This window comes from Theobroma cacao, chromosome 5 (assembly GCF_053813885.1).
Source record: "Theobroma cacao isolate CCN51 chromosome 5, ASM5381388v1, whole genome shotgun sequence".
Classification (NCBI taxonomy): domain Eukaryota; kingdom Viridiplantae; phylum Streptophyta; class Magnoliopsida; order Malvales; family Malvaceae; genus Theobroma; species Theobroma cacao.
This window is the reverse complement of record NC_142643.1, coordinates 38,144,479-38,162,113: the sequence shown is the minus strand read 5'-3', so window position 1 is coordinate 38,162,113 and position 17,635 is coordinate 38,144,479. Positions and strand designations below refer to the sequence as shown.

Sequence of the window (17,635 nt, the reverse complement as noted above, 5' to 3'; positions counted from 1 at the left end):
GCAGAAACGTGGGTTGATTGCTTCTTTTTGTAAAGTTGGACTCACAAATGGTTTAGAGATTCAAAACGTGGGCATGGGCTCAGTTGACACGTGGGTTAATAAGGAAGCCCCTGTGGGTTAATGAGGAAGCCCCTTTGGGGCTTCTTTTTAAGTATGTTATAGATTAGTTACTTTTACTTTATTGTGAATAGTTAGTTGAGTTAGTTGCTCTTTTTATATTTCTATTGGCTGTTACACTTGTATATATATTGATGTAGTAGTTATTTTCTAATAATAAGAAAATACACATTTTCTCATTTCACAAGCTTGTCTTATCGACTTTTCTCTCAAGTTTTCTACAAGTTCAAACACGGTATCAAAGCGCAGTTAAAGTTCTTGAATATCTTGATTTGTTCTTGAGCTTTACTTAATTTGATATAGATTCTTGCTTATTATTACTTTGATCAATATTGATTCTTGCTTCAATTACTGTATTACTTTTGCTGAGTTTGTTATTTCAATGGCAGATTTAACGATTTCCAAATTGATTGTGTCACCAGTCAAAGATCATTTATCCCTTTATTATTTGCGTCACTTTAATCATCCTAGATTAGTTATGATTAATCCAAAACTCAATACAAATAATTATGTACCATAGAGTAGACCTTTTCTTTTAATCATATCAATTAAGAACAAGATAGGTTTTCTTAATGGCATTATCAACAAACCAACTTCAACAAATTCATTATTTGCACTATGGATTAGGTGTATATCCATAGTGCAGTAATCTAATTGTGGCTTGGTTGCTAAAATCAATCACTCCACTAGTAGCATCAACTATGTTCTATATGGAATATGCAGCATAAATATGAAATACTTTAAGATAAAATTTTTCACAACCTGATGATACTCAAGTTTGCAACTTACAATATGCATTAGAAAATGCTAGTCAGGGCACAAAATCAATAGACACATACTCCATTGAACTAAAGGGATATGAGAAGAAATGAGAAATTATCAACTATTGCCACAATGTGAGTGTGGTAAATGTAATCCTAATTGTTTCAAGAAGTATACTAGTCAACTTCAAAAGGATATGTTTTTTAGACTCTTGAATAACTTAAATGAATCTTTTTCTGCTATAAGGTCTCAAATCATTTTGTTAGATCTCATTCCTCATTTAGATAAGGTTTATAGCTTAGTGTTAAGAGAAGAGATATAAAGGAACTTACTGGTTCAATCTTAACCAAATCTAGATTTGTTTACATTGGCTATTGTATCAAATGATAGAAAGAAATTCAAGAAAGATATTGTCTATACGTACTACAACAAGAAAGGTCATTTTAAAGAAAAATGCTATAGGTTGATAGGTTTTTCTGAAGATTTCTTGCGTTTGGCAATACGTTATTGTACCTAGCTATGCTATGCATGACTTTGTCCCCATGCCTAGTCGGCTTTTTATTTTTTTTTATTTTCAATTCTTTTGTTATATTAATATTTTGATTAAAATTGGTGTCTACAGATACATTTGGACAACTATTGATAGATTTTAAAATCTATCGATACATGTTTTTGAGGAAAGTCAAAACTCAAAAAGTCCACTCAATCTATTGATATGTTCTCAAATGTATCGATAGAAAAACAACAAAATGCTTACTTTCTTAAAAATATTGATGCATTAACAAATGTATCGATACATTTTAAATATCAAAACCTTTACAAGCAAGTTCAAATGTATCGATATATGCACAATGTATCGATACATTAATAAATATATCGATACATTTTAGCTGGAATTCAAAAATAAAAGAAGTAATGTAACGATACATTCACATATGTCTTGATGCAATATGACTATTGGAGCCTTGAATGAAGAGAAGAGCTGCTATTTTCACATTATGCACTCATAACTACTCCTGAAGCTTCAACAACTATAAATACAAGCTTTCTCAGCATTTATGAAGGTTAGAAAACTTCGAGACACAGCTCAAAAGAGAAGAATTTGTCAAAAATCATTCAAGACCCATTGTACTATTCTTTTAATCCTTAAAGTCTTCTAGTGCAGCATTTATTAAGGCCTCACTCCTTCACTAACATTGTACCTAATTTGTTATTCAAGCTTTAAGAGGCATACCAACTATATTTACACTATTCTCATTATACTTGTTTAAGTGGTTATAACTTAATCACATAAAAAGTAGAGTGATTGTGCTTTAACAATAAAAAGGTATTGTATTGAAAGGTTATGGTTGAGTCTCAAAAAGCATTATATTGAACTTTGATTCAATAGTGAATTTTAAACTCCTTAGTGACTCTAAGGAAAAGAATGTAAGCAAAGAGGCTAAACCTCTATAAAATATTTGTGTAAGTTTTTTCCTTCTTATTTTTACTTACAATTTAAATTTCTCAAGTCAACTATTTTGTTTATTTTCAAATTAAGCATTTGAAGTAAAAAAAGATTCTATCTTCTTACAAAAATTGAAAAGAATCTTAAAAATTTTAAAACAACCCAATTCACTCCTCTTGAATTGATTCACATTGAACTTATTGATCTAACAAAGACAAAAGGTGCATAATATACACGTTTCATCTTGAAGGGAGTATTAAACAGAGAAGATAATACTTGAAGAAGGCCTACAAGAAACTAATTGGGAACGTCGTTAAATGTTGTACATTTGACCAAAGTCAAAAAGAGTGCCACGTGTTATATTTATAATAGGCATAATGTAATAAAAACTTTAACTGTAATTATAATCTATTTAGAAATGTTTTCTTTCGTAAATAATTAAATAAATTTAGTGGAGGAGAAATTTCTTATATTTTTTAAAATTGAATTTGTAGTCACATTTATGGCAAATTCTACCTAAGGGCATGATATTTGAGCTTCTTGTAAGTTTAATGAATAATGACCATCCGATTTGTAAGATGAAATTGAAATCTAATGTTGAAACCGGTACCGGTTTAAAGGAAAATTTTTTTTTAAAAAAATTAAAGATTACAAGAGAGATATGGACTCTCTTCTCAGCCAATAGAGGGAATTTTTTTAAAAATTTTTTGTTGTGGAAAATTAAAGAGTCCAGAGGAGAGAGTACTCTCCCGACAAATGGAGTTATCTCTTGATGGAGAGATTTTTTATTTAATTTTTTTGTGGGCTTGTGGACAAGTATTTAATAATTTATAAATTTTGTGAAAATTAAATATTTAAATTTAAATTTTCGAATTAAAAGTATTTATCGATTTATAAATTTGTATAAATGAATAATAATACTAATAATAATAAAGATAAAAATAATTAGTAAAAGTTAACAATTGAAAAATCTTGACTCAAATTTATAAATATTAACGTAAAAAATCATAAAAGTGAAACAAATATTATTAAAATATTGACAAAAATATATGAAAGTTACCGTAACAAATCAATTACATCAAAATAAACATAATTTTTGTGTATATTAAATATTTAAATTTATATTCTCAAGTTAAAAGTATTTAATGATTTACAAATTTTAATTTATAAATGAATAATAATAAAATAAAAAATAATTATAGCAAAAATTAACAATTGCAAAATCTTAACATAAATTTATAAAAATTAACATAAAGAACAAGCATTGATAAAATATTGACATAAATATATAAGAATTATCATTACTGGTTTTTATTATTTTTTTAAAATTATATTAATTGACCTTACAGTAAATTTATATAGTAATCTTTTGATCACAAGCATCTTGTTTTTTTTTTTTTTTATTTTCCTAAAAGAAACAAAAATATGTTATTTTCAACAAACATTTTGAAATCATTCCTAGCTCCGACAGAAGATCGACACTACCAATCATTAACAAATTCTAAGTGTGCTGACAAAGGAATTTGAATATTGATTTCAAGTTGTGCCTATACATACTTGCACATGCATTTGATTTTGCCACTGAAAGGTTGTGATTTTGTTCTTGGTTCAACAAACACCACAACCACCAAGATGTAAAATATAGTTCAATCTCCTCCACCGAGCCTCATGTCACAGTATTCCATGATGCTATATCTAAGTCCAGGCATTTCTTCCTACTTTACTCCATATAGGGATGTCCCAGAATGCAATGCAATTTTCTTTTGTATTTATTTATCTCCCCCAAGTACATAAGATTGTCATTTTGTTCATCATATCAGAGTATCAGCATACAACCGTCTTTGCTTTCATTCAATTATACCCCATTCATCTTGCAAATAATCTCAAGAAGGAAAAACAAAAGGAGGTAAAAGAATGCATACTGTGTCCACTCTAATAATTTACAGAGGAACGTGAATGGGAGTTCATCAGTAGACATTCCTCACTGTGTGGTCACGCTCTTTGCAAGATTCCGAGGCTGGTCAACGTTGTATCCCCTTAGAACAGTGAGGTGATATGCCAGTAACTGCACCCAAAAAGCAAATTAAAGCTTATGGTTCATTAGCTTAACAGAGTCACAAATTTTTGTAACAATGTCTTGAGACACAGGAGTTTGGTAAAAACTATAACCAAATAAAAGCCCAGAAGGTTAAAGAAGAATTTTGGATTAGCATCTCTCATCCACGTTCCTATCATGTGGATAAAACTTTGCAATGAACTCCAAGTATGTGGCATATAGAGCATTTAGACATATTAAAACTTGTGCAGAGGACTGAGTCATCTATGCAAGGCTTTCAGCATTTTATATTTGCAATAGCTAGGACACACGCCATTGAGCAATCATATAATATTTATCAGAGCATAAGGAATGAATTTGTCTTGTCACTTACAGAATGCATAAGGAATGAATTTGTCTTGTCACTTACAGAATGCATAATGCCCATTATTCAAGTATGACATTGTACATAGAATCAGGTAAATTGCTAGCTTCACAATAAAAAGCAAACTTAAATAAATATATGAGAACAATACCTGTAATGGAACTACATTAACCACAGGTTGAAGACAGTCCTCAACGTAGGAAACTTCAATTACTCGACAGGCTCCTCCAGAACACACTGATGCAGCATCCCCTTTTGAACACATTACTATTAAGCGACCTTTGCGGGCATGAAGTTGCTGAATAACTGACTGCTGCTTGCTGTTAGCAATTTGAAGATTTTAGTGCCAAACAATGGAAAGTAATAAAATAAAAGAATATCCCCCAAACTACAACCAAACCAACCTGAAGCAAGCATCACGGGTAGCAATCACAACAATTGGAAGATTTTCATCAACTAATGCTAAGGGACCATGTTTCATTTCACCAGCAAGTATCCCTTCACTGTGCATAAGAGCCACTTCCTTCACTTTTAAAGCACCTTCCAAAGCAGTTGCATAGTTGTATCCTCTCCCAAAGACAAGAAGTGACTGCTCAGCAATCAATAACTTTGCAAGATCCTTCATTTCCTGGTCAAGCTTCAACACGTCCCTGATTTTGTCTGTAAAAGTGGATCACAACACAGAAAATTAGTTCAGCTACAAAAACGAAATGCAAAGGGGAAAATCTTTTAAAATAAACAACAAAAGGAAAGAAATAAGAGGGGGCAACAATTGAGACTCACTTGGCAGGTCAAATAGACCATCTATTATAGCCTCCCTTCTCTCTTGATTAGAAATTGTGTCACCTCCAATTGCCAGAGCTAAAATGGCCATCACTACTATTTGACTTGTATATGCCTATTAATAACAGCAGAAAATTTTTTACCTATAAAACAAAATTACATAAAGATGTATTGATCAATGCACTTACCTTGGTACTTGCAACACCAATCTCACATCCAGCATTTATATGAACCCCACAGTGTGTCTTCCGTGCTATTACACTACCAACAGTATTTGTTATGCCAACACATAATGCACCATTTTCCAGAGCATATTCTAGGGCATGCAATGTATCAGCCGTTTCACCAGATTGACTGACAAAAACTGCTGTATCCTCTCTGTATATAGGACCTTGCCGATCCAATAGATCACTAGCAATTTCCATTGTAACAGGCACCCCTATTTTCCACATAAATCAACCAAATAAGTTAAAAATGAAGAAAACAAATTTTAAGATGTGCACAAATTTTGTTTCCAGACAAATGGCACTCACCAGAGAGTTCTTCCAAGATGGGTCTAGCAGCTAGAGCAGCATTGTAGCTTGTACCGCAACCAATAAACACAATCCTTCGGCTACGCCTAATTGTTTTAAGGTGATCCTTCAATCCACCCAAAAGAACAGTCTTAGCTTTACAGGAACCTCCACGTATAAGCCTCCCTCTCATTGTAGTTGTTAAAGATTCTGGCTGTTCATGAATTTCTTTCTGCATATAATGCTCATATTTTCCCTTATTTATTTGCTCAACCTCCATCTCAAGAATAGATAATGCACGTTGCACTGATGCAGGCCTAGAAAGACTACCACCATTTCTTCCTTTTTCATTATCAAATTTTAGGATTGATACACCCCCTTCCTGAAGAAACCAGTTGATTCGTGAAAAAAATGCATCCAAGCAACATGCAGGAAAGGAAAAACGATTTGATCGACCACTATTAAAAGACTAATCAATGCAGAAAGTAAAGAGGTAGATATATCATGAGTTGACTATGATTCTATGCACCATGAGCAAGAGTGAGCTCAAGAATTACATGGTTTAATTTTTCAAGACAGTTGTAGTAACGGTATGACTGCGAGTTAGGGAAGATATTAGTAAAACAGAGGGGGAAAAGAGCCACAAAATGCATGTTTACTCCAGAAAAATGTGGTGTAAACATACTTAAATATTCCTAATCCAGGGAATAAAATGAAATCAAAGTAAAATGTCATTCCATGATATCAATTTCATTCTTAAAGATGTTATTGAGACATCACTAGAAAGAAGACTAGACAGTCTGTGATTCTTTGCATTCCAAAATTGGCAATCTACAAAGGCTACAAAAGATTGCATTGAGACTGGTCCTTAAACTCATAACCCTGGGAATGACAACCATCCAACCATAACAGCATAATGTTGCAATTATCAATACCAAATGCCACCACTTTGTCGGCAAACCAGCTGCTCAAATGGTTCCAAAACATCCAAAAACAAAAGAAATCCCACGAGGGAAAAAACATTAGTTAGGACATCATTATATAACCTTATTGACATCTAGGTTAATCATCTATGAGACAGAATGATAATTGGCAGGTGGATCTAAGGAGCTCAAAGCTACATGTCATTGACTCACTGGAAATATCTTAAGCTGGATGTTTTTTTGTCCTTCTATTCCTAATGAGTAACAGTCACCTCAATGTCGAAACCAAAATGAAATCATAACATAACATTCCTATTAAGATTACTCATAAGAAAGCCCCTTAGTGATTTGGTTGGTCTTGAACCAACACAATTTTAAAACTTTAAACCAACACAATTGTCACAGATGCTTTAGTGCAAATACTATTCCATTGGAAACTCCAATGTGCCTTTTAAGTTAAAAGAAAAAGAAAAACAAAATAAATGTCTCCTAAAATAGGTTCACAACCATATTCTATATATCTCGGATTTTAATAAGCATCACAAGAAGCTTATACGGTAAAATTATCCATCAGATTCTACGTAGCATTTAATTCTAGGAAGGTCTACATGTTATATAAAAAGGGAAGGATAGAAAGAGATGAAAAAGGAGGGATAAAATGACAACAAAAAAACAAGATGCACATAGATATAATGGTAGAGTAGAACCAGAAGTGTTTTTAAGACATATATCAAGTATAGAAAGGCAACAAGAACAAAGGATGACTTGCAAAATTATCCAACTGATGAATATGCACCTTGAGATGAACTACTTCCCCATCCTCGATAACCAGAACTTTCTTTGTGTGTTCAATAAGAGCATTCGCATCACTTGATAGAAAAAGTTCCTTAGGATTGCCATTCTTTGACAGAAACTTAGCATCATGAAATGCCGATGCATTGCACACACCTTCATTTAATTCCTGAGAGAAAGCAATTTCTTAAATGACCAAAAAAAAAAAAGAGCAAGGCACCAACCTGACAGATATAAAATACTATATAACAAAAAGACACAAGAAATTTCATGCACTGAATCTGTAACCTAGTATGATTTAATGCACAAAATTATAACCCAGTAAAAACACAAACAGTAAATGGCCAAACGAGCAAGAACAGACTTTATAAGGACTTCCACTACAACAAGATTTTGTGTTTTTTGTCTTCGACAGTTTATACTTAATTAGAGAAGGGTGCCGAGCAGAAATTGCACTGTATAAGCAGACACCTCTTGTTCTTGTCAACCAACTCTTTATCAAGAATGATAGAATTCCAAAATCTATTTGCAACATTATTAGCTTTTATATATATGTATTTGATTGAGAAAAAGTCAAAAGCAATTATACTTCCACATGCTGCTTGTACCAATTTGTTGTGCATTGACACATAAAATCTGTTCCTGCAGTCAGTAAGGTTGGATCGCATTGACAAATAAAATCTGTTCCTACAGTCAGAAAGTCGGATTAGAAGACTATCAATAGATAGCATAAAATCTATTCCTTCAAACTTCTTTTTAGATGGAACATTCAATTGGTCTAGCCCAAAGATAAAGATACCTGCTATCTTAAGTGCTTGAACACCGCATTATTCGAAAGGCATAATGCTTAAATAAGCCCCTAAACTATTCAAGAATATTTGAATAAGCCCTTATTTTTTATTGTGTTCAATTAAGCCTCCTTACTTTTATTTTAGATCAAATAAGCCCTTATTATTAATGATTGACTAATTGTATTTAGTATAAATGCCACCTGTCATTTTATATTCACATGGCACTGATATGACAATGATGTGGAGGGTAAAAAATGCCACATGATCATATTATCATGAAAATTAGTATGTCATCTCCTCATCAATTATGATACGCCAATATGCCACATTATAATTAATTATGATATTTTAACATACCATGTCAGCGTCACATGACATAAAATAACCAATGATATTTTTGCGTCACATGACATAAAATAACCAATGATATTTTGACTATGTCAATCATTAGTCATAAAGGCTTATTTGATTAAAAATAAAAAATACAACAGCTTATTTGGCTTAAAATAAAAGTATAAGGGCTTATTTAAATTTTCTTGAATAGTTTAATGGTTTTTTTGTATATTATGTCTATTCGTAAAAATGGCCCTTTTAACTTCAAATTTTGTCTGTTCTCTATTTTCTTTTGCGAGATCATAAAATTCTACTGAAGACTAAGGGCAATTTACATGAGTGATAAGACAGCAATGCCCTATGAAACTAATTGTTGGGCAACTAAAAAGCAAAATATGTTAAGAATGAGCATGGCAGATATGAGTATGCTGTGCTACATGTATGGACACACAATGAAATATAAAATTAGGAAAAAATGCATAAAGGAAAATGTGGGGGTTGCATCAATTGAGGACAAAATGAGAAACTTGTTTGAGATAGTCTGGATATGTAAAGAGGAAACCTACATGTGCTCGTATGCAAAGATATGATTTAATGAGAGAAAACTTCAACTGTCATCTTGAATAGGGATTACTGCAAATTTTGTCTTGTAAAAAATTGCATAAGGAATATTTTTCTTCTTTTGAAGACCTGGAAGAAGAAGATAATTCTCACATCTTAAATACATTTAAAGATAAAAATGGTTTCTTTTTCTTTATACATTAAAACCATATTTTAAATAAGTAATACTTCTATCAACCATTAATTTAGTAATAAAATCAGCATATTAACAAATAATTTTAGCTTAAATAATCACTAATGATTGAAAGTTTACTTAAATAATCCATAACAAATCCATGAATTTATAAATATATTTATTTGAGTATTCAAAATCCATCTTAATTAAAAGTACGAGTCTTTTATTCATATCAATTAATTTAAGAAAATATTTTTCCCCTTTTTCTTTTTACCTTTCTCTTCTCTCTTTTCTTTTCCCTGTTTTTTTGGTACTTTACTTTCATTTAGATTTTTTTTTTTTTTTAAATTTTGTTTTGTCATTTGGGTTTAATATTATTACTAATATCATTGTCATTGGAATTGAACTTACAATAGAAGATATTTGTCATTCCATTTTCTCTTCTTCTTTTTTTCTTTTTCCATCTTCTTTGTTGTTTTTTTTTTTTCCTTTCTTCTCTTTTTTTTTTTTCCTTTTTATCATTTAAATTTGTGATAGTAATATTAATGAATATTACTACTATTTTAATAGTAGATGTTATCAAAATAGTTGTCCTTCCTCTTTCTTTTTTATTTTATTTTTTTCCTTCCTTTCTCAGTCAGTGAAGGGCCAGTCAGTTGAGGCACCAAATCTGGCCCTTTGCTACATATAGCTATGCCAATGGGAGCACTAGGGTAGCCCACATAGCTATGCCAATGGGAGCTAGGGTAGCCCCATGCTAATTACTAACATGAGTTTGAAGCAAAGATATGAGACTAATCCCCACCTGCCACTTTCTTTCTCCTCTTTCCTCCCTTTGTTTCTCTGCCTCTCTTCCTCTCCTTTGCTATTTGGCATCACCGGCCTTAAACCATCCTTCAATCACTTAGCTCTCCGCCTTCTCTCTCTACCTCTGTCACCACCTCTCTCTCTAGCTTTTCTTTCTTCTCTCCAACTCTGTTTTAATGTAGGAAGATTCTCTATAAAATATTTTTTGCTTTTATATCCAAAAGCACAATTTGGATTTTGCTTCTACAAAAAAAAAAAAAAAGAAGAAGAAGAAGAAGAAGTAGCAGAAAGAAAAAGAAAGAAGTAATAACCAAACAAAGCCTGACTTTTTTTCCTTTTTCATCCTTGATGATCAAAATGCATATCCCCATAGTAGTTGTTTAGAAATCTTTACAAGTTTTACAAACACTTTTAAGAAGACATGCAATCATTTACCTTGATGTAGCACAAAGAGAATCCATAACACTTGCCACTCATAACTTCGACACTAACCTGAGTTCTTGTTCTATGTCCTAAGAGCGATAATGAATTCTCAAACGCAGTATATTTGACAATGCTTGAAGGCTTGAACTAAAGCAATTATTTTTGATAAGACAACAATACTATATGAAGCCAAATTACAAGAAAATCAAGAAACAAGTAAAAAGAAGAATTACACAACAAACGTCTGCAAAAAGAAAAAGAAAAAACCAAACCAAAACAAAACAAAACAAAGCAAATGAACAAACAAACTGAATCTGAAGATCTTAATAGAGTAGTGGCTAACTCAAAGCAAAAAACACCACCTACTAAAAAACTCGATACCCAAAAGCATTTATAAAATGAATTCTCTGGTGTAGAAATCAATGATATAAGAAGCTTGGTTAAAGAGCATACTTACTTTGACACCTAAGAGCAATGGACTACCACGTTTGCAAGCAATAAGCTCATTTGGATAATGCCGACTTTTGAAAATGAGAGCATAAGCTCCCTCAAGATGCCTCATAACCTCAAGCACTACTTGACTAAATGTGACAGCGTCGTCACCTGCAGAAGAAAAAATAACCACTCTAAGTGCATTTGATTTAAAATATGTGTCCTAAAACATATTTGAAGAAAAACCATTTTTAGAAAGATATGAGACCAGTTGCAAAGAACCTATGTCTTGGACAATAATGAAGGCAAAAGGCAATACAGGGTTAAAGCCCCACGTACATACCCTGTCCAGTGAAGGTAACAGGTCACCAGGTCATTGGCTTGACAGTTGGGTCAGTGTTTCAACCGCACAATTTAAACTAAATATTATACAAATTTCAGAGGCTGTTAAGAACCAAATTAAATATCGCAAATTTAAAACTGCAAGGAGGCTTATTGTGAGACAGAGACATGATGGTCATGCAAACAGGTTATCAAACATTGACAGTCACATAAGGAGGAAAGAAACTTTATACAGACCACATATTGGCTACTTAAACAGACCCTAAAGTAGTGGTCAACAAGTCCACAAATCTGCAAATAAGTAATTGGGAGTGACTCATCAAGTTGGGCCAATGCAATTTAAAAGAAAAAGGCCACTTAAGTCCACTAAAATGGGTACTCATTCTCAAGGAAGAGTTTAGGCAAAAGACTGCATATTGAGAACCAAACAAACCACTCAGAGAAGCTTCAGCAGTATGGAGAATTGGAAGAAGAGGACAAGGGTAATTGAATACTGCCTAGAATGCTCATGACATCTCATGCAAAGTCTGCCACAACCTTATCAGCAACATAACCTAGATTGGGTTTCTTTCTTGTTGTATTGTTTCAATGTTGCTTTGTCCTTTTGTGGCTGTTGTTCTATAACTGTACAACACAGTAAATATCATATATGTTTGAATAACATATATCCCATGCCCCAATTATATTCACTTCCTTCAACTATGCACAAGCGAAGTTTCCAACAATCTCTTCCATGCCATTATGAATTTCAATGCATCTTAGCTTGCCTAATGTGCAGCAAAAGACAAAAGATCTAGTTTCATATAGAAGTTTCCAGAACTCCTAAACTGAAATATATCAATACTTAGATTCAGGGATATGCGCCAGCAGATTAACTACAGGTCCATTTCATGCAGATTAAGAGCACATCCAAGTAGCTGCAACACTACCTAAGTCACGTATGCCACACCATTATTGTCATTGCTTTACATGCCAGCATAGCAGTAGAAACAGGGTAAAGAACACTGAATTTGCTACTGCATATCACATCCAAAGGCTCAATGTGCGCACTACATGCTAGGTCCCTCACATTGCCCAAGGCACAAGGCACAAAAGAAGTGCAATGTAACCAACTATTAGGACTCAGCATGAAGTGCAAAACCAATGGTATTATGCATTTGCATGAATCGCAAGGCTGTAAACCATAATCAAATTTTGTAGTATTACATCGATTAGTTCAGAAATAAATTTACCTTCTTCATTTGCTTTGTCAAAAACAAATTTGGCAAGCTTTGGTATTACTTCCGTGTCTGTTTCAGATTCAAAAGTGAATCCATGTCGAACCAGGGTCTCTTTCAAGACCTGACAATGTAAATATATCTCAAAATCAGCTCACTATGGAGATACTTCCATGCATCAAAATTTTGAGTGAAAACTGTTAAATAAAGGAAAGATTATGATGAAATGCAGTGGCACAAATAATGGAAAAAATCATTTGACAATAACAGGAAGAGTAAGCCATTGCTGTGACGAAATATATGACATGTATAAAAGTTGCAGACAAATTTCTATAAGGCCATTAGCAGATGAAGCATGGGAGTTTTCTAACTACATAACGTATCTGCAGACAAAGTTATTGTCTTCTTACACACAAAACCCCATTCCAATTGTCAAATCTGAGCAGCATGTTCGACTCCCAACATAAAGGCCTTCAAAGCAGTTGAAGAGAGTTGAAGAAACACCAAAGAAAATCTCTTTCTCTCTCTCTCTTAGCTATTCAAAATATGGTGTGCTAGACGGTAGTACACTCTCTCTAAGGGCTATCTGGTTGAATCTAATTGTTGGTTTGTCAGTTTTACTAAATTTTGTAGCCAAACCAGCTTGTCAACATGGTTAGCTTTCCAATACAAGTTGATATTTGAACTGTTATGCACTACAGAGTTTTGTGTGTTTTCTCCAGACACTAGATTAATATGCAGGAGGAGACATTTATTCACCTCTGAAATCAGCCCCTATAAAAATTCGCAATCTCGGACCTGCATTTTCATCAAAAAATCACCATCACCATCCAACCACCAATTCAACTGCAGTTCATAGTACAACACCACAATTACTTGCTCACAGCCATCACCATTGTCTCCACAATAGGGAAACACCAATGATATATGCCAATGCCACAACCAAAATAGTCACAAAATTCAAAGAATAGGTCAAAATTGCAACTATGTTTTTATCATTGCAACCATTTCACTACTTATACTGAAACTGGCACCATGATTTCAATCAGTAACACAACCTTGGCAACTGCGACACCAGACCCAAACTGCTTATTCATCCAGAACTCTGATGCAACAGCTATTATAATTAATAAGATAATTAATAAGATGGCCATATATTCTAACGTTATCATTTAAAAAAAATTGCTGAAGAAACTTTCTCTTGTTCTGAGAATCTAAAACTTAAGAAAGCGAACAATTCACCTTTTTGCTAATTCAAATAAGTAAACAACCAAAATAACATCACAGATGTCATAAGGAGAATTACTAATATACAAGAAGTGAGACATAAAGAGGTTAAACAAATACATTAATGCTCAAATGTAAGCAACTATGGAAGAGAACAGCACATCCAAACCGCCTGAAAACATAAACAGCAGAAGAGAAAAAAGAAAATAAATATTCCATATTCAACTCATGGCTCCACTCCCTTACAAGACACAAGAGTTTCACCACCTTTCAAATACTCAATAAGAAAATGAATGTGGAAACAGGCACAAGAGCAAAAATGGAGCAAAATCCACCAGTTAAATTTTGCCTAACTGCGCTAGCTTCTGAGCTTATGTCTTTCTAATTCATATGTGCATGTGACTATTCTTGAAGAATTTAAACTACTTAGTCACATTGTTCAACATAGTTTATTCTGTACAAATGGTGCTGAAAAAAAGAAGGGAGAGCAGAGAATAGAGGGAGAAGACAGAGAAGAAGAAGAATGAGATCTAGTGATTCATACAACCATCAATAGAGTTATCAATCTAAAAATCAGTCGCTTACCTTTTACACATGTAATTAACTATTTCATCTTCTAAAACAAAATGTTAAATAAACAACAATCACAATATAAGAACCTTTGTTGCATATCCATCAAGAATGCTATTAAGCTTGTTTACGTAATAAAATGAGAACAATGTCATTGAAATTTTAAGCAAAACCTCATAATTAGTGATAACACCATTGTGAACAACCAAGAAGTCATTTCCAGAACCAGAAGTCTGCGGATGACTATTCCTTGGAGCAGGCTCCCCATGGGTAGCCCACCGGGTGTGTGCTATCCCAGCATGGATGGAAAAGGATTCCTCCAAATTCAACTCTGTTGCAGCTACCTCTGGAAGTACCAAAACCACCATTAATACAATCTATAGCCTGTGGCAACATAACTGAAGAACAGAACTAAAAACAAAACGATGCCACTGGGGATAAACAAGCAAACAAGTTGTTTTTTAAATACAAATTTACGATAGACAAAGAACATGAGAGCACTACAGCTTTGTAACTCAAAATTAATTCCACTCATATGAAGTGATCATTAAAATGTGGGAAACAATTACAAAACATTTTGATTCACTCTCAATAAACAAGTCATATGCTTCCATTTTAAGATAGGTTGCTGCTGAGATGAGAGTACACCATGGTCCAAGAATTATTAAAATAAAATTAAAAACATTGTACCATTTTCCTTCGCAATATATTTAATCAATTTAAAAGCATAATGAAAGCCCACATTACAGAAGTTCATTGCTTTACATTACAGATCAGTTCCACCTTCACCCCTAGGAAAGAAAAAGGTAGAGAAAAAGAACAAAAAAATCAAATGACTATATTATATAGATACTCCATCTGAACCAATAAACTTGTCACATATTGACTTTTGTTGATAAAAAATTTTAAATTTTGACCTCCATTATTTTAAACTTGTCACATATGTATGTACGTACGTACATATGTGTGATTCAATTATAAAAATGGGAATTTAAAATTTGAGATTTAAACCCACAAAAGTTCATTGGACAAAGAAATGGAATTAACTATTTCCCTCAAGAGGGACAAAAAGAATAAAATATGAAGGGTTGGGGAAGCCAATTCCAAAAGTACATCACCAATTGACTATTCACAATTCTTCAAAGTCAATTTGTATAATTTGAATAACAAACAGCATTCTGACAGAGTTTCCATATTTCTTGATCCCGAGATTGCATTAGCAGCTATCAAAATCAATCTTTAAGTGTTCACATGATGGAGAGAAAGAGAAAAAACACATCATATAGCAATCAATAATCTTGCATGAACAAACATGAGCAAAGTAATCCCTGTTTAAAATAAGGACAGTATCACTGTATCAATATTTAAAAGTTTCTAAAACAGAAAGGAAACCAACAAATGAGTACCACAAGTATTCTCCAGTTTTCTTTTTCTTTTCTTAATTTTTTATTTTTGGTTATCAGAAAAGAATTTAAGTAGCGGTCTACTTGGTAACCAAAGCTATAGAAAAAATAAGCCTAACTCAATCAACCACGACTAGAAAATTATGGGTCCATTCCAGTTTGGGGTGTCAACAGATTAAGAAAAATTCACGCAAGCAAAGCTCATATCTTATTTTAATTACTTCAATTGATCTCAATTGCTCCTTTGGTTGTTCCTTTTACCGGCTAAGAAGAGAATTTGGATGTAAAAACAAATAACAAAATGAAAAAAATCAAACTTAAAATTGAAATTTAGTGGATAATAAGTAAAAGATGATAAATAATTATTTATGTTAAATAGTCATTTATTTCATCTTTTATTATTTTACCTTGTACAATTTATTTATACTTTATAATAACTTCTTATAAAAAGCAAATATGAAAATTAAAAGGGAAATCTAAAAAAGAGTAAGAATTTCATTTTAAGAATATATATATATATATATATATATATTAGTGATAAAAAAAAAGAAGAAAAGGATGCATAAAATTTAATAAGCAATGAGGCCCAACATTGCCCTTTACTTTTCTTTTAAGTTACTACTACTAGAACCACCGCCCCTGGTGCGATAGGTCCCACTTCGACCCGACCCGGTCCATACAAACAAATTTATAACCCGATGTAAGAACATATAAAACCAGGTTGTCGGCACAACCCGACCCGGATAGGAACCCATGCTCTCTCCCGTTCTTTCTTTCCTTTTCTCAGCGACCGAACAAAACAATCAGAAAACTCCGAAATTTGAAAGAGAAATTTAAAAGGTAATAAGTTACTTACCTTCGTAGACGGATTTGACGAGGGACTCGATGTTTCCTTCCTGGCGAAAAACAAGTGGGGAAGGGAAGAGAGAGGGGTTGGAGGATGATTGAGGGGTGTTCGGATCGCGAGAAAATGCGACGTCGTTGTCGATGGAAATTCCAGCGGAATCGTAGCCTCTGTACTCGAGACGACGAAGGCCATTGAAGAGAACCTGAAGAATGTACCTTCTTTCTCTGTTCACGTTGTAATTCAAATAAGCAAATATCCCACACATTTTCAATTCTCAATTGCTGAAAATAAATAAAAAATTTTGAAAGTGGGGGAGGGCGGATGTGTTGTTCCTTCACTCTCTGTTTGTCTCAGTTCTCTGGCGATGGAAGGAAAGATCAAAGGAGGTAGATAATTTTGACTTTTGACTTTTGACTTTTGATTTTTGAGCTTTTGAATTTTCTTTTCAGAAAAATAATTATAATCTTGGGGATGCAATAGACTGCTCTTATAAGTTATATAGGAGGCAATTGATGAAGGGGAAGTGACAGGCGATGGGGTTCCGCCAAGAGGAACGACGGGCTTGATATTTCTAATATATTTTGGTTCATGAGCATTCCTTAAGCTCTTTCATGTAATAAACTGGAAAACATAATAATATATAGATTTTTTATGTATTCAAATTATATATTTATTTGGGATCAAAAAAATTATATATTTATTTATATTTGATTTGATACAGAGATTAAGAAATTATTTTGACATGGTATTT

The 17,635-nt window shown here is 32.9% G+C and overlaps 1 protein-coding gene across 1 annotated transcript; it reads right to left on the bottom strand.

The window, feature by feature from the left end:
- Window positions 1-4,064: 4,064 nt before the first annotated feature.
- Window positions 4,065-17,487, bottom strand: GFAT (putative glucosamine-fructose-6-phosphate aminotransferase). The gene is made up of 11 exons (XM_007029181.3): window positions 16,894-17,487; window positions 14,808-14,980; window positions 12,853-12,961; window positions 11,304-11,449; window positions 7,761-7,925; window positions 6,063-6,423; window positions 5,718-5,968; window positions 5,530-5,644; window positions 5,151-5,406; window positions 4,898-5,066; window positions 4,065-4,391 (listed from the first exon to the last, which is right to left on the bottom strand). The coding sequence occupies exons 1-11, from the start codon at window positions 17,147-17,149 to the stop codon at window positions 4,308-4,310; spliced, it is 2,085 nt and encodes a 694-aa protein (XP_007029243.3). The 5' UTR covers window positions 17,150-17,487; the 3' UTR covers window positions 4,065-4,307.
- Between the last annotated feature and the right edge of the window lie 148 nt (window positions 17,488-17,635).